We start from the raw sequence: 21,563 nt of genomic DNA, 5'->3' as shown, positions 1-21,563 counted from the left end.
TTGTTCTGCATTCTTCTCTTGGCTGTTTTCTCTTCTTGGGGTGCATTGATACTCCCTGTTCTCCCCCCAAAGTATTGTGTCATGCATAGCCAACAGCCTAACAACCATCCTCCTGCAACTTCTGCTGCCTTGGGACTCACCATGCAGGAACTATTACCACATTACTTACCAATCAGTTACAAGCTGCAAAGGGATACATGACTGTCAGTCCCCAGTGAAAGCAACATAGTTCTTTTGAGGGTAAACAACCATCTTGCCCTGATCATGGAGGGAAGGGGAGGAGATCACAAATAAATAGGCAAAGCCTGCAACAAAATGTCACAGTGTGTAGTGCTCCTATTTAGGGTTCTAGCCAACAAGCACCATCCTCTCCCAGGATACTTCATACCTGATTTTGTGGGTCCTCATCCCCCTCCAACAGTCAAAAGGCATTTGTATGGCTCCTGATCATACATTGCTCAGCATGAGAAGCTTGCTGTTCCCCGCCCCCCTGAAGAGTTTCTGCAAACCTTTGATTCCCTCAAGCTTGCACAGAGAACCGAGTTCACTACCACTAAACAATATGCTGTATTTTAAGTTGTTGCTATGCAATGAACTTGTACCGGAGGCTACATCTCTATAGCAACCCCTGTGCTCTCTGTTTGGTGCTCTAGAATACAATTGGGGAAGACCAGGAAGGCCAGCCATGCAAATTGTACAGACAGCCACAAGCTCTTCTGTTGACTGTGCAAATGAGGAGAGCGAGGTGCCAAAATTGGCTGAAGCCTACTGTTGATGTGGACTGCAGGAAGTTGAGGTGATGTGTGAGTACAATTGCAAAAACAAGTACCATAATACTGCAGATATGCCTTGTATTACCTAGAATACAAGAAGAGAACTGCTGAATCTCATCTGGACCAGAATCCTGTTCCCACAGTGGCCAGCTAGATGCCTATATAGGAAACCCTCAAGCATATACAGTACCTTCCAATACATATTTACCCACCAACAAGATCTTGCACCTTTGCTAGTGCTGCTTTGTACAAACTTTTGAAATGCACAATATTATTGCATCCTGCCCTATCCTTACGCCAGTTGTGAGGCAACAGAAATGTCTATGGGTGCTTCCAGCTGGGGGCTTAATACTGCAAACTTACAATTCAGAAATTGCAAATGGGACATTGGCAGCAGGTGTGGTGTTGCTGGTTTTTGTTTTAATAAAAAAACTTAATTGATTTTGTGTGAAAACTGTGACTCTGAACATAAAAGGAATGAAGCACAGCCTAGCATTTCGATGCTGATGCCATGGGGGTGTATGCGAGAGCAGTGCCAATCCCACAATAAACACCTGTCTGGAAGCAACCTATAATATACCAGGATGCGGCGAAATAGGGAAACGTACCTTTTAACTCTTCAAAACTGCAGCGGCAGCACATATCACCTTCCCAGACGGATGAGATTGTAACATGATAATGTAAGACGATCTCTGCTGGATCCGGCCACCTAGTCCAGCATCCTGGGGCTTGTCCACATCCAGGGGCGTTCCGAGGGGGTGGGGTGGGGGCGGTTTGTTCCGGGTGCCATTCCAAAGCGGGAGGGGCAAAATGCCGACCCCCCCAATTGGCGGCACCCCCCGGAGCGTGTGCTGCTCGCCCCCATGGGTGGTGCACCATGCCCCCCATGGGCAGCACGCAATGCCCCCTGGGATGCCTCTGTCCACACCTGAACAATATGTGGCTTTGCACCTGCCTGTCTTATTAATACAGGGTCATCCACATGATGTCCTCCGCATCCCAGTGTTGTCCCAGATCTTTCCCCCTTTAAATGCAAAGATTTTATAAGTCAGAAATGGCCATCTTGTGTAGTGCATTTTTCTGGGGGTGCTCAAGGATACGCAGTACCCACACCTTCCCCCCTTCCCATGTTAACAACTTCATGGTGATTACTGGCACTTAAAAAAAAAGCACGGGGACACACGTTTAAAGGGCAGAAAGGTCCTAGACAACACTGGGATGGGGAAGTTTCCCTGAGCGCTGCTCTCCTCGCTTGTGATAACTGGCTTTGCAGCCTCCCACAGAATCTCCCGGGCACATGCGGGTTCCCCCCCCCCCAATGAATTACCTTTGGTATAAATTACTTAACATAAATTTACTGTAGAATTGGGTGCTTTTGCCCCTCCCACACAGACACTCTGAGGCGCCCTGGAGATTTGTGCGTATTCATTTTGCATGCAGCGACCACGAGCGCAGCTGGCAGGAAACCGCCTCGGGAGCCCAGCCAGCAACGCTCCACCCGGCTTCCCCACACGCCGCCGGCCCCCAACGGGACACCCTGCCTACGCCTCCCGGAGCCTCTCGGCGGCCCGGCCTCCCCGCCCCCTGCGTGTCACAGGCGCTCTTTGCATAGGCGGCGCTCCCCGCCGGCAGCCCCCTTTATAGGCTCTCCTCTCGCGCCAGCCGAGGCCAGAGCAGGAGCGCGAGGCAAGGCAGGCAGCGCGCCGCAGCTCCACCTCCTTTCGCCGCCGCCTCCTCTTCTTTTCCCTCCTCCTCCTCCTCCCGCTGCTGCTGCAGCAGCGCCGCCGCTAGCGTCTCCCTCAGACGCTCTGAGGCAGCTGCCCAGGCAGGAGTGGCGCGGCGTCCCTTACCTTGGAAGAGCGAGGGCAGCCTCTCCTGGCTCGGGAGCAGGCGGCTGGAGAACCCACACGCAGAGGGAGAAAGGCGCCGGCGGAACCTGGGGCGAGGAAGGACCGGCCTCGTATCCATGCCGTGAGCTGCCCGGGTCTCGGAAGGCTGGACGGGAGCGTCCCCGAGGAAACGCCGGCTGTAAGTTTCTCTCCAGCCTCTTCCTGCGACCTGTTGCGTCGCGAGAGGGTTGCTGGTGCCCGGAGCGGCGCGCACCGGGTCAAGCAATGGATGGGGCGGCGGCAGCGGGGTGGGGGGACGACAACGTTCCACCTTCTGCCCGGCTTGGAGCGGGGAGCCCTTGCACGCTGCCCGCCCGAGCCTGGGCAGGCAGGTTTGGAAGCAAGCGCCTCCGAATTCAGACGGACGTGCCTAGGATTTGCAGCTTTCAGCCCTGTGACCCACGTTCGCGTCGAGCGCCAGGGCGAAGGTTTGCAACGCGCGCTTTTTGAGCATGCACAGAGGGCACCTCCGAGTTAGCACCCAGAAGCAGCAGCATCCACGAGTGTGGGATGGAGGGATAGTGAGAGACGGGATAGTGAAGGGGGGTGCTGGTGTAGGAAGGTAGAACTTGAAAATAGGATCGAGGCCCCCGCCCCCTGCACTGTAGTTCGCTTTTTGAAATACATCTCTCTCTCTCTCTCTCTCTCTGTGTGTGTGTGTGTGTGTGTGTGTGTGTGTGTGTGTGTGTGTGTGACGCGCCTGGGGTTTTTCTTCCGACCGAGGGGACAATTGTTTATACAGCCCAGAGAAAGGGAGCCGGGTTGCAGACAGGGCACGTTTCTGCCTTTCCGTCCCACAGGAAGAGGGAAGGTCAGAGGGTGTGCTGCTTGCTTGCTTCCTTCCTCTCTTCCGAGGGATGGCTCTGGCTTTTCTCCCCCCCCCCTTCACTTCAAAGCGGAGGGAAGTGTGAGAGGCAGCCGTTGACAGAGCTTTTGTATTTTGTAGAGACGCACATGGTGCGCTGCTCTTCCAAGCAGCTGCTGAATGGGCACGTTAGGCGAGGAAGTCGGCTCTACATGTTTAACATTTCAGGCGTCATAATCAAGAAGTATTTTGATCGGCGGAACCGCAAAGTAACAACGTGATCCATTGAAACATGAAACCTCCCGCCTTCTCCCTCTCCCTCTCCCTCCCCCTCCCCCCAAATCACTGGGAAATTTGAAGTATCTTATTTCAATAATAAGAGAGGCGAAGGCGTGTGTGTGTTCTATATAATTTTATGAAGCTGGGATTTTATCCACTATGCCCAAGTTTTCTGAAATAAAGAAAACTTAAAAATAAAGGATATTGGGAAATCCTAGTTGTCACTTTTCCACTTGTGGTCTTTAAAATTTTTTTTTTTTTTAAAAAAATACCTATACTTCATTTGAATATTTAAAACCCGATGCAAAATATTATCCAAACAATAACTTCCTGTGCTGGTTCAAGAAAGCTGGCTTAGATCTGTTTTTGCATTACTACATTTATTGATACAATAGTGACAGGTATTTGTATGAACCGTTGAACTATGGCTATGCATTTCTGTTTACCAGAAAAGGATTAGTATTTTGCACTGACCAGGAGGTCTTTGTGAACCAAAATCAGTTTATTTAACAATATAATGGAATATTTTCCTAACCATACATTAGTACATGTGACAAAGAATGATGAACTGTATCAGTATTTGCTTATTATTATTATTTATTAAATTTATATACTGCCCTACACCCACTGTTCTCAAGGCAGTTGTAACTTGAGTCCACCCCTCATGCAGCTCCTATGAAGTTTGAGAGAGGGCTGCATACAGGAAGCAAAAGAAGATTTTAGCCTTAGGGTATTTTCTTTTTCGTTGGGTATGGTATTATTGCTGCATATGAAAAACAGAAAGTTAGTAAGGGGAAACCCTTATTGGATCAGCTTCTTAGAGCAAGGTGTGTGCAGATCTTTAGTTTTCCCAGATTTCATCCTAGCACCAAAGAACTCTATGAGACTTTCAGCTAGACTGTGCTTACCAGTGTGTGTTTCTTAAAAGTTACTCAGGAATAAACACTCAGCTGAATTATTGAATAGTCACTGGAGATAGCATTTCAATAGCATGTTTGTTTTGTCTCTGCCTGTCTCTACTCTTAATCTGTTCTCTGCTCATTTGCTCATTGATTTGGCCAAGACTCCCAGTTGTCACAGTTTCTCTTTGGAGACTATGTGGAGCCTCCCTGTTCAGTGGCAATATATCTGTAAATAACAGGTGTGTGGGTGGGTGTGGGTTTGGGAAACAATGAATAGGCAATAGCCATTGGCATCATGGCTTGCTTGTGAGATTTCAGAATCAACTGAATGCTATGTAGTTTGTAGGCCGGTGCTGGAAACAGATCAGACTAGATTTGTCTGGTCCAGCAAAGTATTTCTTGCATTCTGGAAAGCTTTAAGAATGAGGAGCATGATACACCAGTCAGTTGTGTAGTTGCTTTGATATGCTTCCTACTGAATTCCTAACAAAGCAGCAGTTTTTCAGTATGAGATGCATGATGTGCAGATTACATGTTGTTAATTTTATGGGGGGTGGGGGAATTACCTGAAGGGTGTTGCCTCATCTTTTTTGTTCAGTGTATTTGCCAAGCTATTTTAGCTAAAATATTTGTGGCTTGCGTAATCTGCAGCAACAAAGGAGCAAAGTGTTTCAGCTGATAGCTTCGAATGCAATACGACTTACTTAATTCTAGTGGACTGTAGGATACCCTCATGTGTCCAGATAAGCAGAAGTTCATAGAAATAGATGTGTTGAGATGGAGCCATATGAGAGATAACCAGTTAGCCATAAGGTCATACTTTTCGTAACGGGGTTCTGCTGCATTCTTAGAACCCTCTGTAATGAAGTTGTATTAAAAAGCATTAGAATATTTATTTAGGCATTTTTTCATAAATAACAGTGATACTCTTGTATCGTGTATTTTGAGTTATTGTTGGAAGTGTATAAGGAAGTGAGCATAAGGAAGTTGTGTGCTTTTTTTAAAAAATCCAGGTTTACTTGTTCTGCTCAGAATTCTTCTGAAATTGCAGGTTTATTATTTTTCGGATTCACAAAAGCTTGACATAGCACCCCTTTACAAGGGCATGTATTGCTGAAAAACCATACTGGCAGCTGACCTTCAGCAATCTGTATCGAGGGGCTCTTTCCTGCTTTTGTTCCGTTTATGCAAATGCCCTCAGATTACAAATTGTTAATCTCTGTTTAGAGGAATTTTTTAATTTGAGACATTATCTTGGTTTAGCTTTAGGCTTCTAATGTACATGTTAAGGACCTCCTCTTACGTGATGCTGTATATCCACACCTTGGAGAGACTTGACTTACAAGTACTACATGGAACCAGACCTGCTGCACCTTCAAGTATTCCTTTTTGTATATTTTAAGTTTGCATTACTGTTACTGAGCTGGTTTGCATGGCACAGTAAGCAAAACCTTGGCTTAGCAGGAGCACGTGAATGTGCCGGCTCTCGCAGCTGCTTTGCTCTTTCCTTGTCCCCTTTGCTCCTGCGCTGGCACTGAATTAAGCCCCAGGTTTTGCAAGGTGTGGTGAGCTCTCTCATCACTAACCACAAGCCGTAGCCATGGTTTGCTTTTTTGCAAGAGCAAAAGGGACAGAGGAGGAGCCAAGTGGCTACTCTCTGGGAACATTTGTGTACGCTCACTAAACCAAGGTTTGGCTTAGTGTGTCATGCAAACCAGGTCACTGTGTGTTAAGCCACAGACTTTCTGTCTTCCTGCCAAGGACTACTTTTAGGAAGGTTTGATCCCTTCATAAACTTTTATGTGAGTAGAGTAGTAGGTCTGTCTAGAGTTTGTTTCACAAGCACGAAGGATCCTATCTGCAGAGGTCAAGTCAATATTATTTGTAGGATCAGATTTGATAACTTTCTTACTTACCTAATCTGAGCAGGTATCTCAGATTTCTTAGGCTTCTTTTTCTCATGGTTTCTGCTGGTGACATAAATCTGGATTCAGATCGTAATGATTTTCTGCAGTAGGCTGAATGAGGAATGGATTCCTTCTAGATGTATGATGCCAACTGAGTTCAGTGGCTAGGCCAATAGAGGTTTTGGGGGATTCCTCCATCTGGCAGTAATAAATTATAAATACTAAGGAAAAACTAGGCTAGTTGCACAGTATGTATTAGGTTCCAGCTGCAAGTTTTCACTTGATGATTCTAACTCGTGGGGTGATAACATCATCTAACTTTCCGGTAGGTATACTGGGGACTCCTTGAGGCAACAAGGTAAATTGTAATCCAAGATTAGTTTGGGGGGCTTTTGAATGCCAGGTTAATGTATGATTGTTTGTTAGATAATTTGCTTAGCTGTAAAAGCTAATAACAATTTTATTCACTGTCTCTGATTTGATATATATGGTGAGACAACACAATCTTAAATGTTTTTACTCTGAAGTAGAATCAGTGAGGTTTACTCCATGGTAACTGTGTTTAGGATTGCAGCCTAAGTCTGCAGTTTCTTCTTAATTGCTCACACTGTACCATGTTAATGGAGAAATGTGAAACATTAGACTCAGCTTTGCAAGATGTATCTCAGAAATTCACTTGCAGTGCTGTTCATTCCATACGAAGGCCACAAATCCAGGTAATAAAAGGATTGCTGCATATTTCACCATCAAAGTATGCCACATCTGTAATGCTGACCGAGGTGTGCAGACTGTACATTGTGGTGACCCATTGATGGATTTCCCCTCAAACTGATGCTTTATTTCCCAAATCAAAGATAACTTCATTCTGAGTAAATATTATTAAGATTGGGCTGTAAAGCTTGAAAAGGTTCTAGTCTCATAGCAATTTCCACAAGTGCTTAGCAGGGAGCAGCACCTATGCTACAGAGGCTTCAAAAGCTAGAATGACAGCCAACACCTTCTCCATCAGGTGATATCAAATAAGGAAAACCTGAAGAGTAATCCAAACCCCTCATCTGCCAGGTTTGGATGCAGTGGAGGTATACCCCCCCCACCAGCAAAGAACACCCCCAATACACCAAGTGGCAGGCCGGTTGAGTTGGTGGCAGTGTCATCATGATGGGATGACTGTGGGCCCAGTCTGGACCTCTTCACTGTCCTAGCTTGGCCTCCCATTTTGTGCCCTAGTTGGAGTGCCGAACAGGGCCGTGGTGGTGCCATTGCTCCATGAAGACCCACTGTTGCTGGCCAGAGGCTAGAGATGTCAACTAAATACTCAAATATGAGTTGGTTGGTGGGCTGTTTCCTCCCCTGTAGCAGCTCTTTGCCTTTTCTCAAGGGCATTGTGGACATACTGTATAACATACCTACTTTCCCTGAGCTCTAGGGTATGGTCACGTGCAGTGCTTTCCCCCCCAATAAAAATAGGTGCCAGTACTCACCAAAGTTGTTAAAGTAAATGCCACACTCTTTAACAGCAAGGAGAGGTGCCGGTGTTGCATACTTTTAAGTGCCCCCTGGAAAAAAAAGTCACTGCCCGCGTCCTTTCAGATCTGACTCATCACCCAGCTGCAGATTAATGAATAGTTCAGCTTCTCTTTCTTCTGTTGACACTTTCTGCTTGGGTGACAGGCTTAGTCTTGTGGGAGAGTTTCATGGAGGTCATACAAATTATAACTTTCTGCTCTCCAGACTTCCTTCACTCCTACGTCTGGACTGTGAAGTCTTACTTAGGCTCTTATGCTGTGGGCTGTGGTTGTTTCTATGAAACTTGAATCAGAGCTGGTCTGACCTGCACAGCAAGTAGACCCAACCCCACTGGACTTTAAACTCAGTTATGAGTGAGAGAACTTTTTGCTGTGGTGTGTTAAATCGTCCTCTCCTACCTGTGTTCTCTTGGTGAAAGCCTCCTCTATCTCTTGTGTCTTCCTAATGGGACGAAATGCCTTTACTTGAACCTGGAACCATTAATAAAGACCTATCAGGCTGCAAGGCTCTATTTTGTTAGGGGGCTGGCTTATAGATCTCTCTTGCCATGGCCTTGTATCCCTTGTCACTAAATCTGAATTTACATGCACAAGGACATAACTCACTTGTGATTAATGCAATAGTTTTTGCTCTCAAAATTGAAGGATACTCCAGAACTCGGACTCTATTTTGTTTTAGCATATTATTAAATCACAGTGCTTGCCATCTTAGAATATCTGCTACTCATAACAGAAAGTAAAATATTCTAGGCATGGTCTCTGTCTTTCCTTTTACATACCTTTTTGGTGTGTTTGGAACGGTTGTATGAGGATAGTATCTTAATGAGTTTCATTTGTGGATGTTGGTGCTCCAAGCAGTATTTTTACATTCCTGAATGTAGTGTGTCTTGTTGCTCATCCTGCTATGATTCAAAGCACAACAATGTTTTAAATATGTGTACAGTATCTGCATATTTGGTGAATCAGCTGCTCTGTACTGGGGAGGTGTGACAAAAATCAGAGCTGTCTCTTTCCCCACTTTTCTGAGTGACAGTACCAACATATATAGCCATGAAAGTAGGATATCTAGTTTGCCAAGATAAACCTGCTATCTTGAGCAACAATTTTCAGAATATGCCAGTTAAGAACTTTGTATCAGAAAAACACAAACAGGCTCGATAGTCAGTGTCTTCAGTTTCTGTTTAGCATTGCTCAGAATTCAGTTACATTTTGCAAGATGTGGGTGGTGGAGGAAGAGGGAATATCATCATCATTGTTATCTCCTAAGACTTAACTGTATTTTTTTTATGTTTAGGTGTGGAAGAAAATGTCAGTCAGCATGCATGAGAATCGCAAATCTAGAGCCAGCACTGGCTCCATAAACATATATCTGTTCCACAAATCTTCATATGCCGATAGCGTTCTCACTCATCTAAACCTTCTGCGCCAACAACGTCTTTTTACGGATGTGCTTCTCCATGCTGGGAGCAAGTCATTCCCTTGCCATAGGGCTGTCTTAGCTGCTTGCAGTCGGTACTTTGAAGCCATGTTCAGTGGAGGACTCAAGGAGAGCCAAGCCAGTGAAGTCAACTTCCATAATTCCATCCACCCAGAGGTTCTAGAACTTCTCCTGGACTATGCATACTCCTCAAGGGTCATCATCAATGAAGAAAATGCTGAGTCTCTTCTGGAGGCCGGAGACATGTTGGAGTTTCAAGACATCAGAGATGCTTGTGCAGAATTCCTGGAGAAAAATCTTCATCCTACTAACTGCCTCGGCATGCTGCTCCTGTCTGACGCTCACCAGTGTACCAAACTCTATGAGCTCTCTTGGAGGATGTGCCTTAGCAACTTCCAGGCTATCAGCAAAAGCGAAGATTTTCTCCAGCTCCCAAAAGACATGGTTGTCCAGCTCCTGTCTAGTGAAGAATTGGAGACTGAAGATGAGCGTCTGGTGTATGAGTCTGCCATGAATTGGATTAACTATGATCTGAACAAACGCTACTGTTATCTCCCAGAACTGTTGCAGACTGTGAGACTGGCTCTTTTGCCAGCCATCTATCTGATGGAGAATGTGGCTACCGAGGAGCTTATCACCAAGCAAAGGAAGAGCAAAGAGATTGTTGAAGAAGCAATAAGGTGCAAGTTGAAGATTTTGCAGAACGATGGTGTAGTCACCAGTTTGTGTGCGAGGCCTCGAAAAACTGGCCATGCTCTATTTCTTTTAGGAGGACAAACCTTTATGTGCGACAAGTTGTACCTGGTTGACCAAAAAGCAAAGGAGATCATCCCAAAAGCTGACATCCCAAGCCCAAGGAAAGAGTTCAGTGCATGTGCTATCGGCTGTAAAGTCTATATTACAGGTGGCCGGGGATCTGAAAACGGTGTCTCTAAAGATGTTTGGGTGTATGATACACTTCATGAAGAGTGGTCCAAGGCTGCTCCCATGCTCGTAGCTCGGTTTGGTCATGGTTCTGCTGAACTCAAACATTGTCTATATGTTGTTGGAGGGCACACAGCAGCCACTGGTTGCCTCCCAGCCTCTCCTTCAGTATCCTTAAAGCAAGTAGAACAGTATGATCCTGTGACCAACAAATGGACAATGGTTGCTCCACTTCGAGAAGGAGTAAGCAATGCAGCTGTAGTCAGTGCAAAGCTGAAGCTGTTTGCCTTTGGCGGTACCAGTGTCAGCCATGATAAGCTACCCAAAGTTCAGTGTTACGACCTTTGCGAAAACAGATGGACAGTACCAGCCACCTGCCCACAGCCATGGCGATACACAGCTGCAGCTGTTCTGGGCAACCAGATCTTTATTATGGGTGGAGATACTGAATTCTCCGCGTGCTCGGCTTATAAATTCAACAGTGAAACTTACCAGTGGACTAAAGTGGGAGATGTTACAGCTAAGAGAATGAGCTGCCATGCAGTAGCATCTGGAAACAAGCTGTATGTTGTTGGGGGATATTTTGGCATCCAGAGATGCAAGACGCTAGATTGCTATGACCCCACTCTAGATGTATGGAACAGCATAACCACAGTGCCCTACTCCCTAATTCCCACTGCATTTGTGAGCACATGGAAGCATCTCCCTTCTTAACTGCATGTGTGCCTATACAGGTAAGAAACCACACCTGCAAGTTACAAGTTGCTATATATCTTACCCATAAGCTCAAGAGATTCAAATGTTGACTATAATGCTTTTTGTTAGTGGAATAGGAAACAGAAAAGGCTGGTGTGATTCAGCCAATGCCGTATCATGTTGACAGAATCAGGAATAGAACCCCACTTCCTTAATTAAACCTAACTGGCTTGCAATATAAGATCAGTTTGCGCAAGGTGTTTTGTTCAGCCCTGTGAGCAGTCATAATTGTCCCCAGGTATGCATTTGTGTGGGCAATATAATGATGGACTAGTCAATCATAGATAACAACCATTAGTAATTCATGGCACAAGAATTGCTTTTGGATGTATTTATGATTATTTGCTTCACATGTTATTTTCCTTTGTGCAAGTATGTACTTGAGGGTAGTTGGAGACTGCTTGCACATAGATATAGAAATGAAAATATCCAAACTCCCCCCCCCCCCTGATGCTGGATAGCATTGTCTGAACTACATGAGATTTAGCTTATTCATGAAATTATCTACTAGACTCCTGTTACAACTCCTATTACTGCTTTACTAACTACACTATTTGGAAATAAGTTAAATTGACTAATTGCAGGGAAATATATTTGCAATCATAGAGCAAGCAGGATAGTTGTTGACCTTAAAGTATAAATAGGCAACTATCATCTGTTTGCATGGACTACATTTCTTGAAAATACATTTGGTATATAACATCAAAGGGAAAAGCTGTGGGCTTAGGTAGTTGAACTTGGTGGAAACAGGACTATTTATAACATTTAAGTAGAAAGCTTCTGCTTGTGAAGGGAAAAAAAGAGTTTAGCTCCTGTGCCCGATGGTGAATCACGCTGACCTTATGCTTAAAAGAAGACATGCCACTTGGCTCAAGTAATAATTTGGTCTGCAAACTCAGAGCGTTCCAAAGCCCATAAATTCTACTTTATAGTTTAGTGCAGCGGCCCAAGTTCTCACCTGATGATGTGGGCAGGTGCATTGCTGGTGACTTCAACGGAATGGCATCTCCTTACAAGCAACTCTGAATTTCAACTTGGTCATGCAGGTGCTTGTACTGTTCTCTTGCTGATGCAAACATTTTTCCCCCTCCTGATTTTTTTCTCCCAATTTTGAAATGACAGTGAAGCTTCCTCAAAACTTAGCCTTTTCTTAACAGTTACGGTAGCTTCCTATCACCGTCTTTTGCTGTTCCAAACTGGTAAAATATATTTTAAGGTAAATTTGCAATCCTAAACACACTTGCTTGGAAATCTGTGCCCTTAGAACTCAGAGGGGATTACTTCTAAGTTAACTTGTACTTCAGGCCCAAGTGTGTGTGTTTTTCCTTTTCCCCTGGGATGTGTGCAGCCCAATCCAATTCATACCTGACAGTTGCCTTTTTAAGAAACAACAACACATTTTTTATTTTTTAAAAAACAAAACCAGACTTGCATATTAACTAGTATTGAGGCTACTCCAATGTAAGTCGTCTGAGAAATGCAGTTCATGCTACAAGATGCTTGCACTGTATTTTCTTCCGACATTTGGAAGCTGCATAATAGGCCTGTAAAGCCAGTCAGGTTGTAAAGACTCTTTGATATTCTTTCCTTGTGAAGGTTACAATTGGTGGGTAGATTAAAAGGAACTAGCTAAGTGGTTTTTGCAATAAAAGTTGGACAAACTATTGCCTTTGCAACATAGTAAATAGCAAACAAGGAGACCATAGCAATAAAAACTATTGCAAATTGGGCCACGGAAGTGTAGAAACACCAGCCAATATGGTTGCAGGATCACAACCTTAATTCCAAAGAACTCATGGTGGGGAACCTGCAAGCTTGAGGTTCTCAACCATTGGCCTATAGATGCTCTCAGACCATTCATTGATATCACTTGTATTTGAGAATAACCTGCATGCCAAAGACGATAATTGTGACTGTCCCTTGACTAAAACAATTAAGCAAAATAACAACAATAGCAACAACAAAAATCACATAAACCTTCCTAGAGTGCAATAGTGATTCTTCAGATCACACTATTTGTAGTCTATTGTTTTAGCGGCCATGGATAAGATCATCTTGCGAGTAACAAATCCTTCACTCCGAATTGTCCCCAGAGACACAGTAATGCGGTCTTTCAAGATTTCCCCGAATTGTTCTAAAAATAACAACCATAATAAAACGAATGGGTAGCGTGTACATAATCAGAGGGCTGCCCTTTCATGTTAGCAAGGGCACACAGCAAATTTGCTTGCTGTGCTGCCCATCTCGGATGTCTGCTCTCCCATACACTCCATAGACACAAAGCCATTCCTTAGCTTCTGTAATGCATTAAGATAACTGTAGAATTCAGTCTCTAGGGCAGCATATACATCCAGCAAATAGATCTCTTCTCTTCTCTTTTTTTTTTTACTGTCTCCTGCTGCTTTCTCAGTGGGAGGGAGGGACAGAAAGGAAATTACTTCTGATTGCACTCTGTTTTCATGGTGTTGTGTGGCCCCAGCCTGACAGCAGTTAGGAAAGATCTTAAGTGTGCTTTGTCTCTTCTCTCAGACTTGTAGGCTCTTGAGCAGGGGACCCTATCCCCCCCCAAAAAATATTGTGAATACTGGTTTCAGTGGCTGAGTGGAAGTTAAGGGGTGGAAGGGGTGGAGGTTTGGGAATGACACACACCAGGCACAAGAATGTGTAGAAGACTCTGATCAGCAGGAAATGTTTCAAAAATAATGAAGGGGCTGTGTCTTTAATCTGCAAGAGGCGATGTGCTAGGGCTGCAGATTTATCCTGGATACACTCTTCTGTACTGAGGTTCTAGTACAGTGCTTTTAGTTTAAGGTTGACTTGAGCTTTCAGTAACACACATGTACATTCAAATCAGTCGCACCAAGTTAACTGGAGCAGTTCTGCAATTACCCCAGCGGAAATCCCATCAAACTCTGCCTCATACATTCTGGCAGAGCTATTAATTGCTACTTTAAAAACCAGCGTGGTGCCTGGTTTGAAAACTGGCTCTGAGCATAATAATGAAGTGAGAAGGTGGAGTCTGGACGCCAAAAAAAACGGCAGCGTCCAAAGCCAATATTTTGCACTGCATAATCAACGCACGGGGTGGGGGGGTGGGGGGGGGGAGAAGGCTTCAGTGCAAAGCCATTGAAGCATACTACATTGTCACATGACAAAGCACAGCAAAGCAGAGTTCTGACATAATGAATAGCAGAAACGTTTTAAATAAGGGGATTAATATGTCTGCCATTCATATGCTGAATCAATTCTATTCAGGATTCTCCATGGTTAACAGAGGCCATTGGTTAGAGATTTTCTTTCCAACAGGCTGGCTCTCCCCCCCCCCCCCCCACTTCTCTCCTTGGCTAGTTTGATTTGGCTCACGACCAAAATGACTGTCTTGCTACTTCTGCCAGCAACTTTGCATTACATGAATTTTTATTCTGTCTCTGTCACATTATCTGTTCATGCAGCTCACAGGAGAGTTCTATACTGGATCAATCAATCAAATTGAACTGCCTCTCCCCCGCACCCGTGTTACTTATGTTAGGCAGAAACCTTTGCTGTGAATGCTCTCAGAAGGAGTGCTTAACAGTGCAATCCTATACATGTTTACTCGGATATAAGACTCATTAAGCTAAATGGGACTTACTCTCAGGTAAATTTGCATAGGTTTGCGTCCTAACTGGAGTCTATATAACTTAGATATTTGTAGTCTGTGAGCTATCAGCTGCTGGTTATTGGACAAGTTCTAAAAAAGGCACCAGCATTTTCTATAAACTAGGCCTGACATTGAAAGTCTTATGGTATGTTGTTTCATCAAATCCCTCTAAACTTTCTTCCTTTTTCTTTCTTTCTTTCAGCTTGTTCCATTATTTGGTGAAGAAATGTTGGATCTGTGGAGAAGCAGCTTTAATGAAGAAAAAAACTGTTCCTTTTTATTTTGAGTTTGAAGAAAATATTCTGCACCTTCTAAATTCTTAAAAAGCTGGAAATGAAGGAATGGGAGGGGAGAATATTGTCTTCAGTATATCAGCACCTAGTTTAACTATGAATGAATGAACTGATGATCCGATCCCTGTGTTAGTAATTGTGGATTAATGTCAAGTTTAATCAGCCCTTCAAAGCAGGGGGGAAGCCGAACTTTTCAGAGCTGCACAACACAGCACAAACCCTCAATTTTCATGGACTTTGCTGTTTGTGTGCAAAATTTGAAATGGTTGTCACCTCTCCTTTGTGACAGCTTGAAGTGTCAGCAGCAGCTGCTGAGGAAATGGGCCAGGTCTGGAGCAGCAAGATGTCTTTGTGAATGAAGATGCAGCTGTATCGCCTGCCACAGGGAAGGGCTTGTTCTCTTAGGCAGTGCCTGGAGCATTGGTTCAAATTGCTGAGCTGCATTGTTGTAAGCTGCAGCGAGTGACCTTCTACTTGCTAAGGAGCAGCACACCTATTAAAAAAGAGAGAGAAAAGAGTTTTTTGCAGCATTTTGTGGGCAAAGGGAAATAACTCCATTCCCCCACCCCCACGCATTTAATTTCCTCTTGTATTTATTAATTACGACTGTCCTACTCTTAAATTGTTACTTGTTGTAGATATAGCTATTTATTGTTCAGTGCTTGCATGCAGAGGAAACGATGCCCACAGTTGTCTTTTAAGGGCTTATGTGAATCGTATGTTTTGCACATTCTGTGGTCTCGTGACTTGCTCTGCTGCACAAGAAGAAAAAGTGCTGAGTAATATTTGGGGAGAGGAGAAATGAGGTAAGGAGTGAGAAATTGAAGGATTACAAGGTAGCATCTTAAATTACACGTATACTGAAGGAGGAAGCCATGGAGGTCACTTTCTCAGGCCACTGTTTTGTGTGGCTTGCCAGTGGTATCCCTGTTACACTTGATTTGCCTAGTGTTACCTTTTTTTATTTTTGAAGGAACTCCTCTGGAAGTAGCCACTGTCACTTAACAGTTTTCTTCTTGTGCAGCTTCATCGCTACTGGAAAAGGGGTGTGTGTGGAAAACCCCCAACAGAATTAATTTACACAGAGCCCTGTTCATGGCATTATCCAACATTTTATTTTGTTTATTTATTTATTTAAAGTTAGCCGATGGGATGTCTACTATGGACCCACTTCATCCAACCGTGGGAAGTAACTTTGATTTAAAGATACAAAGTAAAATAAAGTGGGGAAGAGATTTTTTAAATTATTTTTGCTTTTTCTTTATTTTTTAAAATTAACACCAACTCCTTGTCCATCCACTTTTGAATTTAAATTGTGCGCACACGCACGCACACACACCATCAGTGTCTTACAAGGTTTGGCATGATTGTTAGGATGACAGAGGAGAAAAGTTGCTCAAACATTGGTTTAATAATAATCATTCCTTCATTAATTAGCAAGTTAAGCTTTCAAATGCATACTACCTGGAAGCATCACATAGGATACCGATCAAAGTCCCATCCCCTGGAATTTATTTTTTTAGTTCTTGCTTTCAAGCCTGATCATTCCATTCCATTCTTGGTTGGTTTGTTTTTCCCCTACTTTGTGTCTTTACCAGACTTTTTAGTTGTGCTATCCATGAGAATCAGTGCAGCTCAACCAGCATAAAGCTGCCAGTCCTCATCGTGGTTGGTTGTCTTGTCTCAATGTTGTATAAGCAAAATTACTTTAAAATGCATGCATGCATGCTTAAAAGGAATTATGATGATGATGCCTGCCTACCTAATGATGATGTAGCTCAACTCTTCACACTCTTTACCATATGGGAAACCCAGTAACCTTACATTGCATTCCTATGGGTGCTTACACAGAAGTAAACCCACACCACATTGCATGGGGCTTACTTCTTAGTAAGTATGTTTAGGATGGCATTATCAGTCTTAAGACTCTTCTCATGCTGCCATAGGCTAATTCTGCAGACTCTATTATGTGCATTTCTTATGTATTCCTATTCGCTTTAATGAGAAATGGGTATGTGTGCAATTTTGCAAATAGCGAGTAGTGGTTCTTAGCATGGCTAGCCAGAAAGGTTTTTAAGAAACTCTGAACAGTATGCACCATAAAGTTTGATTTGCAGACTACTGTTTTGATTTGCATGTTTTTGACCAGCTTTGACATTTTCGGGTATTGCAGTTGCAGCTGTATCAAGGGAGGCTGTTTGAGAGGATTCTAGAACAAAACTCCTTTCAAACTTTGATTCAAATGTACCAAGTGCCTGGGGTGTAGGAAAAATGAAAGTGTTCCTAAACACCATCAATCATTTTTCAGTGAAGCCTAGTGTATTGGCTATTGAGGGCCAGTGCCCTCAGGACAGCTGCACTGGAGTGCAGTAGGAGTGGTGATGTGATTTGCTGCAGGTCACTTTGCTGTAGAAAGGGCTGTTGGCATTTGCTGTTTGTTGGTTTAAGAATCACTGCTGAAGTTGGCTCTGAAAACGATTCTTCTACACAGCAACAACATAAAATGCCAGTAAGTTTAGTAAGAAATTGTGAAAGATGGGGAACCCTCTTCCAAGTAATGCATAGTAGATGACTTAAAAACCTGTGAAAAGCTATAAAACATTGCTTTTACAAGCAAACAAAAAAACTACCCAAACTTAAATTTGGTTTGTATAAAGTCTACCACCACAAACCCTTTATTCAAGGGTTGTCTCTCACTTTTGGTTTGGGGGTCTCTCTGCCCTTCCATAAAAGAAAAAGTAACCTGTAAATCCCTGCGGAACTATAATGTTTTTGCATTCACTTAGCACAGACCTGCATTACTCCCAAGGTGTTTTGAGTAAATGGCCCCAAACCCTTTGTTTAGGGAAGTGACAGAATCCTGTCTGCAGCAGCTCTCTCTATAACTGTTTAGCTTATGGCACAAATCTGTTTTGTAATACCATCCAATTTCCTGAAGCGCCCGAAGTCTCCATAGTTGTATTTCAAAGCAGTGGTTTGCTTTCAAGTCCTTGGATTTAATTCCTGGGCCTAGGTTGAAGAAAACAAAAAACCAGGGGTGGCCCCTAGCCCTGCAGGCAAATATTTTGGGTTCCCGTTCTTTGAATAGACGTGGGAATCCTGGCTTACTACTTGGCGATTCCAGTCCGAAAAAACACCCTACACTTCTGAGAGAAATGCAATTCACACCAGAGTACACACAAAAACCTTGGCACAAGACGAGAAAAGTTCTTATTTTGTGGGCTGGTTGCTGTGGAAACGTGGAACAAAGGACAGCCTACCACTTCTGGTATAATTGTGTAGGCCCTTTTTTTCTAGGCCTGACACCTGTCTGAATAAGAGTGATTAGAGCTGAATAGTGTCCCTTGTCTGACAATTGAAGATGCGGTTCACGTACAAAAAAACGGGAAGGGGGGGGAGGGAGGAGGGAAGCCGTACCAGTGAAGAAGTAAAATATCTATGTTGTCTCCCTTTGTTTGCTACTACATTTTGAGGTTTTGTAAAACTGCATTTTTTTCACAATGTGAAACTGAAGGTCAATAAATTATTAGAGATTTTCTCTTCAATGAACAAGTTTTCCTGAGGTTTTATTTCACTAGCAGGAATGTTTGGGTCCATTTAGACTCTCACCTTAACAAAAAACAAAAAACAAACAGCATCTTCAACATGGAGCTTGCAGATTTCCTTTAAATGTCTGCTTCAGTTACACTTGGAATGCTCCTCTTTGTCCTGGCCTGTCACTCTTGCTATGAACTAGCTCTGAAAGTTCAACAGCTAAAATGACAGGAGCTTTAAGACAGCTCTGTGGGCAGGAAATGCAAGAGTTTGTAAAAATCCCCCTGCCCCATAGTTCTTGAAGCATGGCTTAGTGACTGATATTACTTCAGAAGGAAATTATGCAAGTCAAATCCTGCAGTATTATTCCTGAGGGGGAGAAGGAAAAAAAAAGATAATGTGGGTTTCTATAAAATGCATGCCGTTTAGTTTTTAATGTGTCGTAAATAATCTTGAGTTTCCTATTTCCTTAGCACTCATCGAGTCCCAATCAGGGATGGGCCCCTTTCTGAACATTGGCTCTTCTGCAAATCCACTTTTTTAAAAACATTGTTTTATGTATTCATGCAAGCGCACAGGTAAAACTACAAAAAGAATTCTGATGCCATCATGGGATAATCTGCTCAGGAAATGGCAAAGTCAGCTTTATGACACAGTAATCTTGATGTAATCATATAGATGTGGTTGGTTGTTGCTTTTTACAGTAGTGGGGTGGTAGATAAGACATAAAGGAACAGAAAGCTCCGGTAAACTGCATGCACTGCATTATGTTAAAAAAATTGGAAATAATAAACTAAGCTATGGTAAATTCTGAAATCCTTGGTGGCAGTGCAGAAATAAGAGACCATGAAATTCAAAACACTAAAGTCCAGGGAGAAATTTGGATGAGTTGAACTTCAAAAGCATTCTTAGTCTTACGGTTAACAAACTGTGAAATCCAGTCAAAGATAGGCATGTTTTGAATCCCAATATCTTAATTTATTTCTGAATGAAATTTTACGTAGTTCAAATATACTTAATTTTGGATGGAAAGTTATTTAATTTTGGTTAGGCAAGCCTTTGGGATTTATTTATTTTTAAATTAAAGAAGGGAGATCAACTCTCAAGTACCCTTATTTTGAAGGACACTCTTTGTTTAAAACAACAAACCAACAAAACCATGTTCAGGTTCTCAGGAATCATAAATGTGATCACATGAACATTTGAAGAGCTAAAGATTGCACACTGAAACATGCAGAGTATTCTAATGTTCCAGGAGGCTCCTATTTTAAGCCTTCTGAGGTACAATTTCTTTCCCTCACATATTTCTACATATGAGTTTTTATTATTAATAAATTATTACTATTTATTAAATTGTATGGGACAGTTGGTGGTGCTAAAACACAGAGCCTAGGGCTTGCCGATCAGAAGGTCGGGGCTTCAAATCCCCGCGACGGGGTGAGCTCCCGTTGCTCGGTCCCAGCTCCTGCCATCCTAGCAGTTCGAAAGCACGTCAAATTGCAAGTAGATAAATAGGTACCGCTACAGCGGGAAGGTAAATGGCGTTTCTGTGTGCTGCTCTGGTTCGCCAGAAGCGGCTTAGTCATGCTGGCCACATCACCCGGAAGCTGTACGCTGGCTCCCTTGGCCAATAATGCGAGATGATCGCCGCAACCCCAGAGTCAGTCACAACTGGACCTAATGGTCAGGGGTCTCCTTACCTTACTAAATTGTATACTGCCCCTCATCCGTACCTCTCAGGGTGGTTTGCAGCATAAAAATACAAGCTAAATACACAGAATATATAAGAAAAACAACAAAACAAGCCAATAGCCTCCCTCCCCCTCCCATAAGCACATTTAAAATTTTATAGGATGCTAGTTGGTCTGGTTGAAGAGGAACATTTTTGCTTGGTGCCCAAAGGTGTATAATGAAGGCGCCAGGCGAACCTCCCTGGGGAAAAGATTCCACAAATGGGGAGCTACTGCAGAAAAGCCCCATTCTCGTGTTGCCACCCTACAGACATTAAAAAAGATGATGTTATAGGTCATAATCAGTGTTTTGAGTTGTGCCCAGAAATGGACTGGCAACCAGTGTAGCTGTTGAAACTTGGAAATCACGTGTTCCTTATAATTGGTCTGGGTCAAGGGCTTGATGGCAGCAATGTGTTGGGCCAAACAGAACAGAAGTAACATCAGAAACAAGCCAGGGCCAATCCTTGGCTCAATTTACAATGGGGGCATACTTCATCCCTAGGCCAGGGGTGGCTACCTTCACTACAGGGCCATCCTCTGATGCCCACTTGCCAGCAGTGGGCATGGCCAAAGCAAAACCACTGGTGCCAATGAAGTCTTTCCTTCTAAGCCTAACTGCATCATGGAGTGAAGGGGTGGGATTTTCATTGTGATCATTGTGACGATGGAGAGGGTTAAGCCTACCTTCTCAGATGCTGCGTTACGAATGAAGATTGTCTTGCCCCAATGCCTGTAATCAAATTAGGAAGACAACAACATGGTTGCAGGCTCCACAGTTAGCACTGCATGGAGGTAGGCCCTCCGACTTAGGGATAGGCCAACCTGTTGATTCACTTCTCTACATTTCTGCAGCAATTTGCAAATGTTAGTCAAAATAATCCTCATGAAAACTCACCAGCATTTTGGTGTGAATTTCTCTTAGTAAATACATTTTTGTATGCAGTTTGGACTGCCGTAATATACACATTTCTGCGAGCAATTCTCTCTCCCTCCCCCATATTATTGTATGTTATTTCACTAATATATGCATTTATATGCACACTTTACAACAGTATGTCCATTTTTTGTACACATCACTTGGCTGGGCAGCTGCATTGCAAAATCAGGAGAAGTGCAAAATTTAAAGGATTACTATCTGTGTTTGATTCAGAAAGGATTAATTAG

At 43.4% G+C, this 21,563-nt stretch overlaps 1 protein-coding gene across 1 annotated transcript; it reads left to right on the top strand.

The window, feature by feature from the left end:
* The first annotated feature begins 2,455 nt into the window (after window positions 1-2,455).
* ENC1 (ectodermal-neural cortex 1) lies at window positions 2,456-20,368 on the top strand. The gene is made up of 3 exons (XM_035100034.2): window positions 2,456-2,801; window positions 9,376-11,177; window positions 15,042-20,368. Exon 2 carries the CDS (start codon window positions 9,388-9,390, stop codon window positions 11,155-11,157), a length of 1,770 nt encoding a protein of 589 aa, XP_034955925.1. The 5' UTR covers window positions 2,456-2,801; window positions 9,376-9,387; the 3' UTR covers window positions 11,158-11,177; window positions 15,042-20,368.
* The last annotated feature ends 1,195 nt before the right edge of the window (window positions 20,369-21,563 follow it).

The sequence above is a fragment of the Zootoca vivipara genome, chromosome 11, assembly GCF_963506605.1.
Source record: "Zootoca vivipara chromosome 11, rZooViv1.1, whole genome shotgun sequence".
NCBI lineage: Eukaryota > Metazoa > Chordata > Lepidosauria > Squamata > Lacertidae > Zootoca > Zootoca vivipara.
This window is presented reverse-complemented; position numbering and strand designations above follow the sequence as displayed.

Bases quoted from the DNA above. Each gene is read 5' to 3' on its own strand.
- ENC1 (XM_035100034.2), top strand. From the start codon at position 9,388: ATGTCAGTCAGCATGCATGAGAATCGCAAATCTAGAGCCAGCACTGGC.